The following is a 16,586-nucleotide window of genomic DNA, read 5'->3' on the forward strand; positions in this document are numbered from 1 at the left end:
GCCACTCTCTATGGGCCAAGTATTCAAACACAGGAGCCTACGGAGGCCATACCTATTCAAACCATCACACCATTCCTTACAGGTTTCTTTTCACTTATCTTTTGTCAGCTCAAATTCAGAGTGAGAAATTTGTTTGCCCAGAGGATCATGAGCACAGGTGACCACTAAGACCTTCCATGCTTGTTTTTATTGTAAAGCGACATCCTTTCTGTGAATGACAGCTGACCCTTATCCTGTCCTTCTTCTTTGATTGCCTTTCACACTTGTGTTGGGGCATTGAACATCATTCTGAAGAAACCTGATTTCAGTATGGAAATTGGTCCTTGAGTGACTTGCTCTCAGCTCACAAGTTTTAAGAATTCTTCTTATACTCTGGTAGTATGGCCATTAATAATTTTGGCATATATTTCCTAGCATATCATGTACTTTAGAAATATGCATATGTCCTTCTCTTTTCTTTCATTTTTTTTTCTTTTTGTTAGATGAGTTTGCCAGTCTTGTCTGAAGGTTGTCTCTCCTGCCTCACATATTTCCTCCCAACAATCTTTTCTGTATTGCACTCTACCAAGAACAAAAGGCAACACCACCCCCAATGTCTTCACATCGGGCTTGGGGCACTGTGTACAAACTGATGTTTTCTAACAAATGGCAGAACAATGGGTGCACTTCCTGTCCTCTGGTATGATTTTACCCTCTACTGTTTCCTGTTTCCGTGTGAATAGTATGGTTCAGCTCAAGAGAGGAGACATTGTTTCTATTGCCGCCTTCTCTTACGGTAGGAATTTGATCACATACCAGTTCTCTCCATCTGTGTAGACACTACAAGTGCTAAAGGAGTTACCCTTTGTTGGGGATTTCGTTTCCTGTAATAACTATTCCAATGGAAAATATGTAGCTCCCTTCATTATTATTTTATTACAGAGGTCATAAAATCACCTTGAAAAACAGCCAGGCGCTTGTTCACTGAATGGCACGAATTCAATGATTTTAAAATATCTCCTTAATTTATTAGTAACCTATAATAAAATCCCATAATGAAAAGGCTAAGCAACTGATGACTTAAAGAAGTGGGGAGGTAATGAAGACTAAAGCCCAGGAAGCCAGCGAGTTGTTCTGTGTCTCTTTGCAATGGTGTTTGTACTGAAGAGAGGGTTACAGAAAAGCAAAGCCACATGGAAGGATCCCTTTCTTTAGTTCTCTCCTGGAGATAGGCAAGCCAGGCATGAACAGCTGAACACACAGAGCTGGGAAACTCACGTGAGCTTTACCTTGCAGTGAATCAAGGTCATAAAAGACATTAAGTAAATGTTCCCCCAATTCTGAAAACAGAGCCGAGTACTGGCTTATGACAGTAACCAAGAAAAAACTCGCAGCAGGTTGTGTGGTGAGAAACTCCGCACCCACTTGTGAATGGTGAGAAACTCCGCACCCACTTGTGAAACCCGATAGCCTTATCACTGGACTGAGGGCGACTCCAAGAGTACAACAGTCACATTGTTCTTATGACGGGATCGCCATAGATTCTTCATGATCCGCATACTCCTAAAGGTGCTGGTCACTCCGCTTCACATCTCAGCACTCGGTGTCACTATTCCTTGCTTCTGACTTTCCACTTCAGGAAAATCGTAATAAACACTTGACAGGCCAGATCTCCTTACCTCTCTCTCTGCTTCTTAGTTCATTTCTTGCATTGTGATGCACACCTTTAATCCCAGCATTCAGGAGGCAGAGGCAGGGGGATGTCTGTGAGTTAGAGGCCAGCCTGGTCTATATAGTTCTAGGACAGCCAGGGCTACACAGTGAAATCCTATCTGAAACAAAATATAATAAGTACGCTCCTTTTCTATAGTCAAAGCTCTCCTTAGTCAAGGTAAAGGGACATTAAACAGTTGGCACTTTGCCTGTGGTCTGGAAGAGTTTGAAGATACATTTCCCTGGAAAGGCTTTATGCAGGTAAGAGTCAAATGTAATATGAGTCAAAAAGAACGTATAGAAAACTGCTTTACATTGATACATGTTTCAAAGCTAGATATAATTTATTTATAAATAGTATTTAGATACAGAAATCAATAATATTTCCCAGATCCCTTGTTTATTAGTACATACACGCCAGAGAAGAAAGGTAACGTATTTATGTTTCTGCCATTTGACAGTAAAGCAAGGTTGGGCAGAGTCGGATGTCTTAGCAGAGACACAGGGTCAGGCCACCTGCAAACTACAGGCACGGGGTGTGTTTCTTATTTGTGGGCACATATGAAAAATTTCTCCAAATACACTTATTCCCGTTGCCCATGCTATGAGACTGCCATAAATTCAGCCATATGATTTTAGGTTGACTTAAGTTCGTTCTTTAATTGCCATGAGTTCTGCTTTTAAAAAAAAATTGATGAATAAACAATATCTAAAATTTAACCCTCTCTTTTTTCCCTCGTGAATTCTCTCCCAGGATGAATTTGTTCCACCTGTGCATCATCAAATATAGTCTAATGTGGTGAAGGTAATTTTTTTTTCATTTATTGTTATCTGTAGTATCCCCGGCCGCACATAGTAGGGCAGATTTGAATTTCGGAGATGTGTCACTAGCAATATGTGGCTTTTAGAGTGAATGCCAGTGTAGACACCGATACTCTGTAGCCTGGAGGGTTTTAACCAAGGTTGTCGTCTTCCTCTGTCCCCAGTAGCACCAACTCAGCAGTTTTCACGAAGCACAGTAAAGGAGGCTCTAAAAGACTCGAGAGAGACACCTGCTGTCCACACGGGAGCAGCAGGAGGTTCTCATGATGAATGGAGGTGGCTGGGTTGGCACACGTGCACACACGTCTCTCCAAATGCCTTCAGCCCGCAGCCATGTTACTCTTCTCATTCCGTTCGCACGCCTCGGAGAATTAAAAAGAAAAAACAAAGTTTCCCATGTCTTCCCAGTTCTTATTCCCAGCCTTATAATTTTGAGAATGTTAAAAGAAAAAAGTCACGCTGATTCTTTTTGTGGGAGAGGGAAATCTATCAGTAAGGGACTAGCGAAGATGCAGAGCTGGGTGATAGCATAGCCGTCACCGGGCTCAGCCTGGCCAAGGAGACTGCCCTCTCCAGCTTCAAGGGTCGGTAAGTCCAGGATGGGGAGCAGCTAGAAGCTCAGAGTGTGTGCTGTTCCCTTTAGACTGCCAAAGAAAACTCATGTGTGCAGGTTCTGCCATCTCTTTTAATCTCGAGTTAAGAAGAAATATCCGTACTGTCCCCACCAGATCTCTGCACAGAAGGTAAATGCCAACAAACAGCTCAGAGAACAGAGAAAAGACTGAGGTCTCACACGGCATAAACACAGTCCTTCCTGGGAGAAATATAAACGTAAGCTCTAGTACAGGACTGGGGCTGGATTCTGCTCTGCGCAGTTTGACCTTGAACCTGAACTCTCAGCAGGAAAGTCACCAAGTGTCTGTTTGAACAGGGCTAAAGCTCCAGTCCCTCATCTTTCTAGTGTGTGTTTTAATATTTATGAAGAACACAGAACCACCCTCAGTGACTCAGAAGGGCAATAAAGACCGCTGGTTGAATTCATGGGAAAAAATGCATAAATAAACAAGACATAGAATCCTTTTTTTTTTTTAAGAAATAGGAAAATAGGTTGTGTAACAAAATGACGTCTGCAGTGTGAGAGCCACATCTGGCTCAGCTGCTCCCAGAGTCTCCCCACAGATATGAAGAGTCCCTAATGCAGGTTTGCAAACCACAGCTCATCACCAAGACTAGCATGAACTCATCCTACTGATGGGCATCCATGACACTTTGGCTTGCTTCTTGGCAACATCTGGTGGCACGTCCTACACTACCAGAAAAGGCAGAAACCAAGATGACAAGAGCCAGACCCAGCACCTATTACTTCTTCTCGTGCTTCTTGATCAGCTCGCACCCTCCCAGCTGGCCCCTGGCCCGGCTGTCACCGGGTCTGCCTTCCCTCCGCAGGCTCTCCTGGGAGACTTGCTGCATGGCTCGCAGGATGGCGTTCTGTACAATCTGCTTGCTGGCATGCTGAAGCTTCACCTCCTCTGGCTCAGTCCCAGGCTTCTCACCTAGGCAAAGGCATGAAAAGGAAGAGAGAAGTCCATTTCAGGAGCTGTGTCTCTGGAGGGGTAGGGGAAGCCCTCATAACAGAAGCTGCTATTGAGCCATTCCATTGATTTGCCCTGCACTGAACCCTAGTTAATGTTCTCGCCATCCTAGAATGTCCAACTGCTAGAGGTGGTCACAGGACAGCCCTGGGTATTGAAGTCCTCTGAGAAGTCTGTTAGGAAGGGACATAGGCACACCTCAAGTGTTCATCCCTAAGGACATGTGCATGAGAACACTAAATGGACTAAGTAGGAGATATACATCATATATATCATACATGCAGCACATGATTCTATATATATTACATATAATCAAAGGCAAAGGGGCCATGAAGTCAAGAGTGAGGGTAGAGGGACATGAGAGGAATGGAAGGGAACGGGAGGAATGAATATGATGTGTAGCATGATTATTAAAAACCTAAGGCAGATATTGGGGCTCAACCTGAAGGTCAGAAAACCGAAACAGTCAGCCACTGGCCCTTACCTTGACCCCAATCCAAAATGGCTATCTACCTCCAGGAATCTCAGAATGAGACTGTAAGAGCTGTCTCCTCCCATTTTATATTCCTCTCTAGAGCTGGGATTAAAGGTGTGTACCATTACCACTCGGTTTCTATGGCAACTAGTGTGGCAACTGGGATTAAATGTGTGTATCACCCCTGCCTGGTCTATAAGGCTGGCCAGGGTAGCTGTTTTGCTTCCTGATCTTCAGGCAAGCTTTATTTATTAAAATACAATGAAGTATCACTACGATGATGTAAATAACACAGTCATATAAGAAATTTTCAAGAAAATAATTAAAAAAGAAGAAAGAGACAACAAGGGACTGCTTGCTACTAAAAGAATGTTATTGTTGTTGCTGTTTCTTTTATTTTATTTATTTATTTATTTATTTATTTGGTTTTTTCGAGACAGGGTTTCTCTGTAGCTTTTGGAGCCTGTCCTGGAACTAGCTCTTGTAGACCAGGCTGGCCTCGAACTCTCAGAGATCTGCCTGCCTCTGCCTCCTGAGTGCTGGGATTAAAGGCGTGTGCCACCACCGCCCGGCTTCTTTTATTTTTTTCTTTTTGAGAGTTTAAGACAGTTACAGCATTTTCCCTTTTCCCATTCTTCCCTCCAAAATCTCCCATATATCCCTCCTTTCTGTTCAAAGTCATGGCCTCTTCATTGAGTGTTGTCATATACATATATGTATATATTCCTAAATATACCCCACTCAGTCTATTTCATGTTACTGATATGTGTGTGTTTCTGGTCTGATAAAAAAAAATCAGAAACTACACCCAGAAAATTTCAGCAACATTGCTGCCTAAACATGGGCTGAATTCAAGGGCAACAGCAATAGACACACTAAGGTGGATGAGAGAAAGCCCCGGAGGCCTCACCCCTACACAAAGCACTCCAGGCAACTAAGGAATGCTGAGTGCAGTAGAAACAGTCTCCCCAGAGAAGAGCACACCAACTGCTATCCAATAGCGAATGGTCAGCCTAGGAAAATTAGGGCCTCATTCCAAACCTCCTACCCCACACAGCCATGCAGTCTTGTGCAAGACCCTTAACCTTTTGACATTCACTTGTACACCCATTACAGAAGATTGCCATGGGGCAAAGTGATGTAACATCTATTCAGAACTCAGCACATCCTGGTACCAGATAAGTATCTAGGGAAAGACTGTCACCGTGTATTAGTGAGGGGGCAGAGTACATTGTGGGAACAGAGAGACGGAAGCATGAGACTGCTCCAAGGACGAGGAGACTTATACTCTTTCCTGTAGCACTGCAGATAAACTCCAGTGTGTCTGGTTTGTGGCTCTGGATTATCTGGGGACTTTTCTTCCTCCTGTGTCATTATCCCGATGTTCGATACAATATGACCTTCACCTGCATGAGGGAAAAAGCACCATCCCAGCTGGAGTTGGAAGGAAACAAAAGATAGTTTCCTTTTGAAGACTTGTTAAAGAAGCCAGGCATAGCGGTGCAAACTAGTAATCCTTCACATGGAGGTAAAGGCAAGAGGGTCAGGAGTTCAAGGTCGTCCTCGGCAGTGAAGTGAATCTTAAATGAGAAAGAGCGCCATCTACGTTGAGCACTGACCTAATATTTAAGCTAAGTTATCCATTCTTCACTCCGCCATTACAAATATAAATGGATTAATAAGTCAAAGTTGGTGTACGCCATAGTCTATGGGGCCCCTCAATAGCCAGGCTGGCGTAGCTGATGCCCTCTGTGAACTAATCTCTCATTGTCCTCATGACCTTTTTGTCTTGGGTCATGAATATTCACTTGCAGAGGAGATGAAGAACAAAGTCACTTGTAAGGAAGGCACAAAGGAAGAGAAGCGACCAAAAGCACTTAAGAGACCACTGAAGAAAAAGAAACGTGCGTACTTATGCATCCAGCATTTGGGTGCAGCCCCTGCCTCTCTCCTAGGCTATAAAGAAAGGGACAGGGCAGTGAATGTAGGGACATGAGTCCCATAGACAACTTCTAGCTCCAGCCATTGCATTATCTGGGTTATCCTTTGCCAAGACAGAGTCAGCTCTCATCCGTGGCTACCAGCCTACAACCTCTCCTGTTCTTCTATGCTCTCCCCAGGTCCATGGTGCTCACTCAAGTCTCTGCTTCTCTGTGACTTGTCTTGTTTCCTGATTTTACAGGCTTCTCAGTGGCATCCTGTATCATGAGTTCTAAGAGGTCTTAATAATGAGCCCAGAGTCAGATATAGGGAAGATGCTGAGAGATTAGAGAGACAGAAGAGCAAAACCACAGCCGCCTTACCTACTCAGCTTCCCAGCCAAAAAGAGAGTGAGTTCCTGTCTCCTCCTACCCTATCACTCCCTCTCTCTGCCCAGCCATATCACTTCCTGTCTATAAAGGTTGTTCTGATTCTTTAAGAGACAAGCCACATCCACTCCCTCCCCCATCTGATGAGACAGGCTGATCTTCAGCTTCCAGCCTGAGTTCTCTCTCTTTTCCAGCTCTCTCTTGGAGAGGCAAATTACATCTCTCCCTTCTTACCTCTCTCTCTCTCTCTCTCTCTCTCTCTCTCTCTTTCTCTCTCTCTTTCTCTCTCCTCTTCTCCCCTTCTCCCCTCCCTTCCATACCACTAAATAAATATCCAAGCTCACTCTGCATGGTGTGCCTATCCGTCTCTCTCTCGCCCGCCAGCCACCATATGGCTCACTGCTGCCGGGGCTGCCGGGGAACAGCTACCTTCAGAGACCTGCCGCGTGGTCTCATGCACCATTCCTGCCTGGGACTGGCGGCTTTCGGGATCCCGCAGCAAGCTACTTGGGGATCCGCAGCATTTTTAATTTTTTTTTAAAGATTTATTTATTTATTTATTATGTATACAACATTCTGCCTCCATGTATGCCCGCACGGGCGCCAGATGTCAGTACAGATGGTTGTGAGCCACCATGTGGTTGCTGGGAATTGAACTCAGGACCTCTGGAAGAGCAGCAGGTGCTCTTAACCACTGAGCCATCTCTCCAGCCCCATTTTTAATTTTTTAATTACACTGTCTGTCTGTATAGACCTCCAGGTCTGCTTCTATGTTTAGCTAGTGGCTAACTGCCCCCTGATCTTCAGGCAACCTTTATTTGTACAAACAAGATATCACCACAGTATCCCAGCTACCTGGCCCTTATATCTTAAGCTGAAATTTTCAGGAGGGAGTGTTAGACCTAGTGCATCACCACCAACCTTAGAAAGGCAGGGTCAATTGTTATAACCGATCCTCTGTCTGTCACTTTTTCTGATCCATTCATCTGTGGTTAGGGAGGTCAAACCTACAGGTAAAGAAACAGCTCCTTGAAAGAAAAAAATTCACTTGGGCCCTTGAAATGTAGGCAGAACATGTGTTCTTTGCCCAACATAGTACTGATGTCTAAGCCAAGAATTCATTTGCAGGAACACAGTGTTGGAGAAAATCCTAGTGGAGATGCAGTTTCTCCCGTGAGTATAGAGTGAAGATGTGTAGTAAAACCCGACAGAAGGCAGAGGCAGCCACAGAAATGCTTGGAGCCTTGCCACTTACTTACAGGCATTTAACTTGCTGCAAGGTAATGTTCACCTACGCATTTTAGGTGGCCCACTGCCTGGTTTTTAATGACGCAAATGTCCTCTAGACTAAGTGGCATTTTAAATACTATTTACCTGTTCCACAAAGATGACGAATTGATTTAATTAGCTCTGAAGTCAAAACGCCCAATGCAAAGTCAAGAATGTGATACAGTTCAATTGGTCTTCAGTGTCTGCCTGTGGAAAATTGTTAGTCCCTCCCCCTGCCTGAGCACCCAGAATGCCTTGCTTTCCAGGGTCCATCAGTCCTAATCTGTGGATGTCCAGCATTTCGGAAGTCAACATGAGCTCTGCTACTTCCTGCTATCCTTGCCAGAGCTTCCTCCTCAGTGCCTGTCTCACCCCCCTGGAGCTCAAATTCTAATTGGTCTTAATAAATAAAACCCGGAGTCAGATATTAGAGGACGAAAGCTGAGGATCAGATAAGCAGAGAGGTCAGCCACTAGAGAGACCTTTTGCCTCTACCGATGCTCAGGGGACTGCGTCTGTCTCTACCAAGCCTCAGACAGCAATGAGCTCTTGCCTCCTCCCGCCTTATAGTCCTCTCTTGCTCAGCCATATCTCTCCTGTCTCCACCTCCCTGGTGCTGGGATTAAAGGAGTGGGATCCCAAGTGCTGGGAGCACCTTTGTCTGAATTCTGTTTCTCTTTTAGATAGATTCAATTTGGTGTGGCCCAGGGTGGCCTTGGACTAACAGAGATTCCTCTGCCTCTGTCTCCTGAGTCCTAGGACTTAAGGTGTATGCCACCACTCCCTGGCCTCTAGTGGCTGAGCTTTGCACTCTGATCTTCAGGCAAACTTTATTTGTTAAAAACATAAACAAAGTATCACTACACCCACCCTGGTGGAAAGTGTCTAAAGAATTTAATTGACACCTGGCTCATTTGGTTGCTGTCTAGATGGGATTGGGAATTTCCCTGAGGCCCTGATGATTGGATACAGGTATTTTACCCCTCACCTAGCCGGGTCATGCACAGTAAGCCAGCTATGGACTGGCACTAGGGCCTGGGGGTTGCCATAGTCCAGGAACAAATTCACCTTACTAAAGGTGAACTTGAGGTATCTTGAATCCCAATCTATCTATCTATCTATCTATCTATCTATCTATCTATCTCTGTGTGTGTGTCTTTCTCTCTATCTCTGTCTCTCTTTCTCTGTGTGTGTGTGTCTTTCTCTCTGTCTCTGTCTGTCTCTGTCTCTCTCTCTGTGTGTGTGTGTCTTTCTCTCTATCTCTGTCTCTCTTTCTCTGTGTGTGTCTTTCTCTCTATCTCTGTCTCTCTCTGTCTCTCTCTCTATCTCTATCTCTCTGAGTGTGTGTGTGTCTTTCTCTCTATCTCTGTCTCTCTTTCTCTCTCTGTGTGTGTCTTTCTCTCTGTCTCTGTCTCTCTCTGTCTCTGTCTCTCTCTCCCTCTCTCTCTCTCACACACACGCTTGAGAGTTATAAAAAAGTTAATAAACTTGTTAACTCTTGCCGCCCTCCAGACCCCAGCCTTTAACTCTTCGTTAGTTCTTTATTTCTCTTTCATCCCAATTCCCCCACCCCAGGACCCTGTCAAGAACCCTTTTTTAGCTGGTCCTGCTCAGCTAATAATTGGTATTAATCTTTATGGATAACTTAAAATTATGCATCTAACAACTATAGGAAGACACAACTCCTTAACTCCTGAAACCTAAATGCTGTTTACCTCTGACAAGTTCACCTTGTTATACTCTCCTGCAGTGGAGGTTGATACGGGGTCTTGTTGCCATTCAGTTTAGAGACAGGATCTGAAGGGTGACTTTACCTGCATCACACAGAGAGTGGCAGAGGCTGTGACATCAATGGTACCTCTAGGCTCTCATCACTGTCTGACGGGTCACCAAATCTGCCAGGGGGTCACCAAATCTGCCAGAAGGTCACCAAATTTGCCAGGGGTCACCAAATCTGCCAGAGGATCACTAAACCTGCCAGGGGTCACCAAATCTGCCAGAGGGTCACCAAATCTGCCAGGGGGTCACCAAATCTGCCAGAGGGTCACCAAATCTGCCAGGGGGTCACCAAATCTGCCAGGGGGTCACCAAATCTGCCAGAGGATCACCAAATCTGCCAGGGGGTCACCAAATCTGCCAGAGGGTCACCAAATCTTCCAGGGGGTCACCAAATCTGCCAGAAGGTCACCAAATCTGCCAGAGGGTCACCAAATTTGCCAGGGGGCACCAAATCTTCCAGGGGTCACCAAATCTGCCAGAAGGTTACTGAATCTGCCAGGGGTCACCAAATCTGCCAGGGGCTCACCAAATCTGCCAGAGGTAAACATTCTCATCAGGACAGCAGAGGGCCCACCACCTATGCCCCAACATGCTCTCAATATATCAAGTTGCCAGTGGCAACCAGCCAGGCATTTGTTATCATCTGACATTATAAGGACAGTGTTGTCATTCGTCAATGACCAGAAGATGAGACACAGAGGAGGAGAATTAATTCTGGTCCCTTTAATAATGGAAAACGCAGTCTTTTCTCGGCTCGGCGCACACAGGAATTTTTCATGAAGGACCAGATGTTAAGTCTCGCCCATCTGTGCCCATGGCTAATGAAGCCCTGCTGCCTGCCCCACTTTGGAACTGAGAATGGTAAAGCTCCAGCCCCTGCTTTTCCAGCTTGATGCTAACCTCCCTAATCCACGCTTTCCCACACACACACACCATAACCACATCAGGGGGACAGTTTAGAGTCTCCAAAAGTAGTTTTGATGACATAGTATCATCAGCAAGTGAAGAACACTTCTGATCATATTTAAGCAGTATCCTGTTATTATAGCTCCCACACCTACCAAATCACGTGTGGGGTAGCAAGAAGGCCCAGTGTCTCTGTCTGCAGTGGCCAGGAATACTATTTCTGTCGGGTCCAGCCCTATGGGTCCTTGTGCTCCAGAGGAGGGGATGTGGATTGAGGAGAGGAATAGACAAGAGACAACAGAGGGAATCTGTAGAGCATCCAGTGAATACTGCATTCAGCCTCAAGTTCACTATTCAAAGTTCTCATATACCCCCGTCACAAGGGGGATGGCAAAGGATTTCTTTACCATGATACAAAGAACAAACAAAACAATTTCCTCCTCACCTCTCCAAACATCAAACCACACACTTGGTCAAAACATACTTTTGCCCAGGCAGAACGTCCTGTAACCACTACTTAGGTCAAGCATCCTGTCCTACAACCTTGAAGGAGCAAGAATAGATCTGAGCTCTCTGACCTTTAGCCAAGGTGGAACAGATTCATTCTGAGGGCTCCAGCATATGTCAGGGCATGGCTACTCTCATAAACTGTATGGAGTTTGTTAAAATTTCCTACAGTGCAAAATAAAAAGAATCACAAAGACTTTTTAATTAATAGTTTCCTCGATGTAATGTAATACGGTCTGGTTACGTTTGTCCACCACCCATTTTTGTCCTCCTCCAACCCACACAAGGCCCTCTCCTCCCACCAAATCTCTACCCTTTCTTCCTGTCATTTTTTTGTGTTTTTTTTTTTTTTTTGCTTTGTTATCAGCTGGGCTTAACCAGTGTCACCAGAGCCCCGTGAGCTGCCAGGAGTGTGGCGCTCTCCTCTAGAGCATGGCTTACACAGAGGTTACAGCACAGAAGACAATGAATTAGCTTTTCTCCCCCAGTAGCCCTGGCCTGCCATCAGTTCCCCTATATGGGAGCCCCTCTCTCATCTATGACTGAATATTTAGACACTCAGCCTGAGAACCACAGAGATAGTTACAGAACACTTCAGTGCAGGGCACCGCTCAGTGGACCAGAGTCCTGTGGGCTGAAGCATTTCTGTTTGTGTATCCACCCAGAAAATAATTACAGGGCATTTTCTGTAGCATGAAAACTAGCTTGGGAGTTCGGAGGTCAAAATATTCAACAGAACAGACATGAACCCTGCCTTTTTTTTTCTTATATAATCTTACAGAAGAGTAGGGTTTAAACTGAGTAACTGAACAGGTTTAGAATTTTTGAGCTGGGGCACACACTGTGACAGAGGAAAAACCACAAAGGTGACTGATCTAGTCCAGGGTAAGAGCAATAGCTTCCCAGACAAGAAGCCTCTGTGTTAACAAGGCACTAATCTGTGAAAGTGCAGCCACGAGAACAAGAAAGCAAGAAGAGGTGAGGCCAGGAGGTCAGAGTGGAAAGCCCCAGGAGCGTGCAAAAGCAACGCTCACTGAGACATGAGGAAACCTGAGTGTCTGGGAGGAGGAGACACGGGGTCCCACAGGAAAGGAGGCCAGCCCAGACGGTTTGGGCTATGGAAGGACTCGAGATGCCTTTGAGAGGCTTTTGTGGCAAAGAAACTTGACTGTCAAATCTATACCACCACACATCATAGCTGGGGAAACCCAAGGAGATCTGAGTCACTGGAAATCCGTAGGATCTGGACAAGGCCTGGAAAGACAGATGGAATTTAGACTGCCAAGGGGAAAACAAACTGAGTCTTTCTTGGCCCCAGATGACAGGGTAGGCACGGGGCTCGCTACTAGCGCCAAGGAAGGCTTTTAGCTTTAGAGCCGCTAAATGATTTCAGCGCATAATTTAATTTCTACAACATCACTGGGTTGCAGTGCCCTAGGGAAGCCATACAGAATAGTGCCAATATAACCTGGAAAGGAAACAGCAGTTTTAATCTAGGAATCGGATTTGATTATTTTGGGCACAAAAGACCGAGGTAATTGGAGAAAAGTCAATGAATGGAAGGATCCAAGTTAGCAGTTACCAACATCAGTTATAAAGCAACCTACTTAGGAAAGTGCGGGAGCGTAGTTTCCAACCGTCTAGAAAAGCATCGTCCAGGAACAACCCAATAAATACGTGCACATTTGATTCCTGAGACACACAGCAATGGGTCTGAGCCACCCAGAACTTTGACTAATTCACACTCTCCATAATTATTTCCAGGTAGATTTGATGTTTATATTAAATATAAATTTGGAGCACAGAGAATGTTTTGCACAGTGAAACTGCTCCTATGTAATAATAGGCACTTGTCATGGTCTACTTGCCCAAACCCACAGGGGCTCATGTGGGGAAAGAGCCTTAAGATGTCACAGACTTTAGATGTGTGACACCCACGGGTCACTGTGTGGAGTGGAGGGTGGTAACTGTGGGAAGTTGTGCATGAGCAGAGATGAAGAGCGCATGGAAAACCCGTGTCTTTTTAATTCTGTTGTGAACCTGAAATCGCTCCAGAATAGTAAATTCTTTATTTTTGTTATTTCTTAATATGTTGATGGGGGACTCGTGTGTGAATGTTGTTTTAGGTGGAAATCAGAGGATAACCGTGGGTATCCGTCCTTTTCTTCCACCGTGTGAGGAAGGATTTTATTGTCCTCCCCTGCATCCCCCAGGCAAGTTGTCTGCCCTACTCCTCTTCCCTTCTAGAAATTTTATTTCTGTCTCCCATGTACACTTGGCGTCTAGGTGGATTCTAAGGGTCAGAACTCCAGTTGTCAAACCTGCGGAGCAAGTACTTAACCCATCCAACCATCTCCCGTGCCCTAAACACCAGTGAATTCTTAGAAGAAAAGGGCACAACAAGCAATGTTTGTTAAGCGAGGGGGGGGGGGGGTCAGACTAGGGAAACACGGAATGGAGTTGAGGGTTTGAAGGGATGGGGAGAGTCAACAAATTCTGCAGTGGTAGAAGTTGGAGCACAGCAAATGTTCATGAAAATCTTATGTTGGTGATGTTTATTTTTTTCTTTTTTTTGGGGGGGGGGTTTGAGACAGGGTTTCTCTGTGGCTTTGGAGCCTGTCCTGGAACTAGCTCTGTAGACCAGGCTGGTCTCAAACTCACAGAGACCTGCCTGCCTCTGCCTCCCAAGTGCTGGGATTAAAGGCATGCATGTTGGTGATGTTTAAATGTTGTATTTTTTCTGAGCACGTGGAGAACAAGAAACTCAAGCAAAAGTGGGTTGAGTCCACAGAGCCCCAATGCTGTGTTCTGTTGAGTACAGGGCAGAATGGAGTTAGCAGAGATTTGGGTTCCTGCCTTTCACACATCCCTTCCAACGCCTACTTTCGGGTGGTCAACAGTTGGAGAATATTCCAGAGAAGGGCGCAGTTAGGAATGGCGAGCCACCAGAATAGGAAATCAAGAATCTGTACAGCAGTGGGGCTTGTGAACTTTGGGCAGAATAAACCTTCCCTCCCTTCTCCTAGGCCAGAGTGCGTGACACTTCCAGGCGCGCCCCCAGGTACGCGTCCTCGCGCAACACAGCCTCAAGCGAGGCCCCGCGGCCTGGCCCCAGGTAGAGCGCGGCCCCATAGGGTGGAAGGGAAAAGCCAGCACCGAGTGGCCTTGCTCTAGTCGGATGGGAACCAGAGGGACAGAGCCTCCGCTCATGGAGCCTCTGCTGCGCCCTGCCGGTCACTCAGTGCTGCCGCAGCTTCGAAGACCCAGAGGTGGTAGGGTTGAGCTGAACGTCCTGACCCCTGGACTCGTGGAGACAGTGGTGTTGCGGTTTTATTTTATCAAGCCACTTAAACTGCCCCAAGGACCGTGTTTGCCAGGCCATTTATTAAAAATGGATTTACAGCTCCTGTTTTGAGATCAGAAGCAATCCAGAGGCTTCTTGCCCTCAGATTTGAAAAAAAAAATTTACTTGACCGCACTGCCAAAGATCTTAAATAGTTAACAAAATACTCTGCTCTCCTAGGTAAAATTAGCCAGATACTGGCCCTCCTCACCTACCGGGATGGTGGGAAGAATCAATATGAGTACAAATAGCACGAATGGTTTTAAATGAACCCTTAAAACCACCGCCTGGCGCTGCCCCTCCCTAGAAAGCGCTGTGGCATAGCCATAGTCACCATCTTTGGCTAAAGAGAGATTCAAGTTCCCGGAAACAGCCACTGGAGAGTACGGTGTTAACCGAATCAGCTCTCACAAGTCACTCGTGGTCGCTGGAAAAAGAAATCACATAGGAAGAAAGATAATAGATGAAGGTGTATACTGAGCTATTTCCTTCTTTCCTGGAACAAAGAGGCTCCAGAACTTTGGAAATAATCCTTTTGTAATGTCAAAGTATCTCGTGTGTTCTCCTTACACACCGATGAAAAGAGGCTATGAATTAGGTCATGTGTCCATGAATCTGGATAGTAATAACTCATATTCATTTTAAATTTTTCAGGTGAGGCCAGGTGGTGGTGGCACACTCCTTTAGTCTTAGGACTCGGGAGGCAGAGGCAGGTGGAACTCTGTGAGTTCGAGGCCAGCCTGGTCTGCAAGATCTAGTTCCAGGACAGTCTCCAAAGCTACAGAGAAACCCTGTCTTGAAAAATCAATACACACACACACACACACACACACACACACATATATATATATATATTCAGGTGAAACTACGTTTCATATATGGACATCCATAGCACAAACATGGAGTGGTGGTTTGAATGAGAATGGCCTCCCCAGGAGTATTTATTAGAAGACTTGGGTCACAATTGGTGGACCGGCTTGGGAAGAATTAGGAGGTGTGGCCTTGCTGGAGGAGGTGTGTCTCTGGGGGTAGACAGGCTTCGAGGTCTCAAAGGTCCACACCACTCCCAGTTACCTCATTTTCTGCCTCCTGCCTGTGAATCAGAGTGTGTAAGTTCTCAGTTGCTACTCTAGCGCCACGCCTGCCTACCACCGTCCTTCCTGTCAGGATGAGGATAGATGAAAATCCTGTGGAACCATGAGCCTGCAGATCAAATGCTTTCTCTCTTAAGTTGTCTTGGTCATGGTGTGTCAGGAGTCGTTTCCTCCTAGGATTATTGCAGGAACCATCGCCCTGGGGAGTCTGCAGAGAACCCCACACCCCTAATTGTGTTAGGAATCGTTTTATTGACAGAGCCTACCCCACAGTCAATTAGCTGTTAATAGAGAGTTATCTGTTAGCAGAACCCACCCCACATTCCAAACTAGCTAGAGAACTAGGTGTGTCAACCTGTGAACTCCTGGCCTACGTGACCTGACCAAACGTAACCTCCAGGCCTACGCGACCAACGTGAACCACGTGACCAACGTGAACCACGTGGCAAGAGTCCAGGCCCCTGTGTCCACCCCCCCAATTCTTTATCCTATATAAGCTGTAACCTGTCTCTAATAAACGGAGGCTCTGACAAACCTAGCATGGCCTCCTTCTTCTCTCTTATCTCATTATCTTCCAGATAGTGCCTCTCCAGGACCCTGGAATAACTGACTGCAGGGTGGGTTACAACCCCTAGACTAAGTAACCCACCCAAAGGCAATTTACAATGGTGTCTCTTCACAACAATAGAAAGTAATTAAGACACACAGCATTCTGTCCCCTAGACAGTGTGTGGGCTGCCTTGTGCCCCACCAATCCTGTCCCCTAAATAGTGCATGGCCTGCCTAGTGCCCAATGGG

The 16,586-nt window shown here is 45.8% G+C and overlaps 1 protein-coding gene across 1 annotated transcript in view; it reads right to left on the reverse strand.

Moving 5' to 3' along the window:
• Window positions 1-3,873: 3,873 nt before the first annotated feature.
• Window positions 3,874-16,586, reverse strand: part of LOC121459131 (A-kinase anchor protein inhibitor 1-like) — a 58,311-nt gene continuing 45,598 nt past the window's right edge. The window contains exon 2 of the mRNA XM_041668659.1: window positions 3,874-4,067. Within this exon, the coding sequence (XP_041524593.1) occupies window positions 3,874-4,067 (194 nt within the window). The remainder of the gene's footprint in view (window positions 4,068-16,586) is intronic.

This window comes from Microtus oregoni, unplaced genomic scaffold, assembly GCF_018167655.1.
Source record: "Microtus oregoni isolate MIOR12 unplaced genomic scaffold, Mior012 000018F_ref0000195, whole genome shotgun sequence".
In the NCBI taxonomy this organism is placed as follows: Eukaryota; Metazoa; Chordata; class Mammalia; order Rodentia; family Cricetidae; genus Microtus; species Microtus oregoni.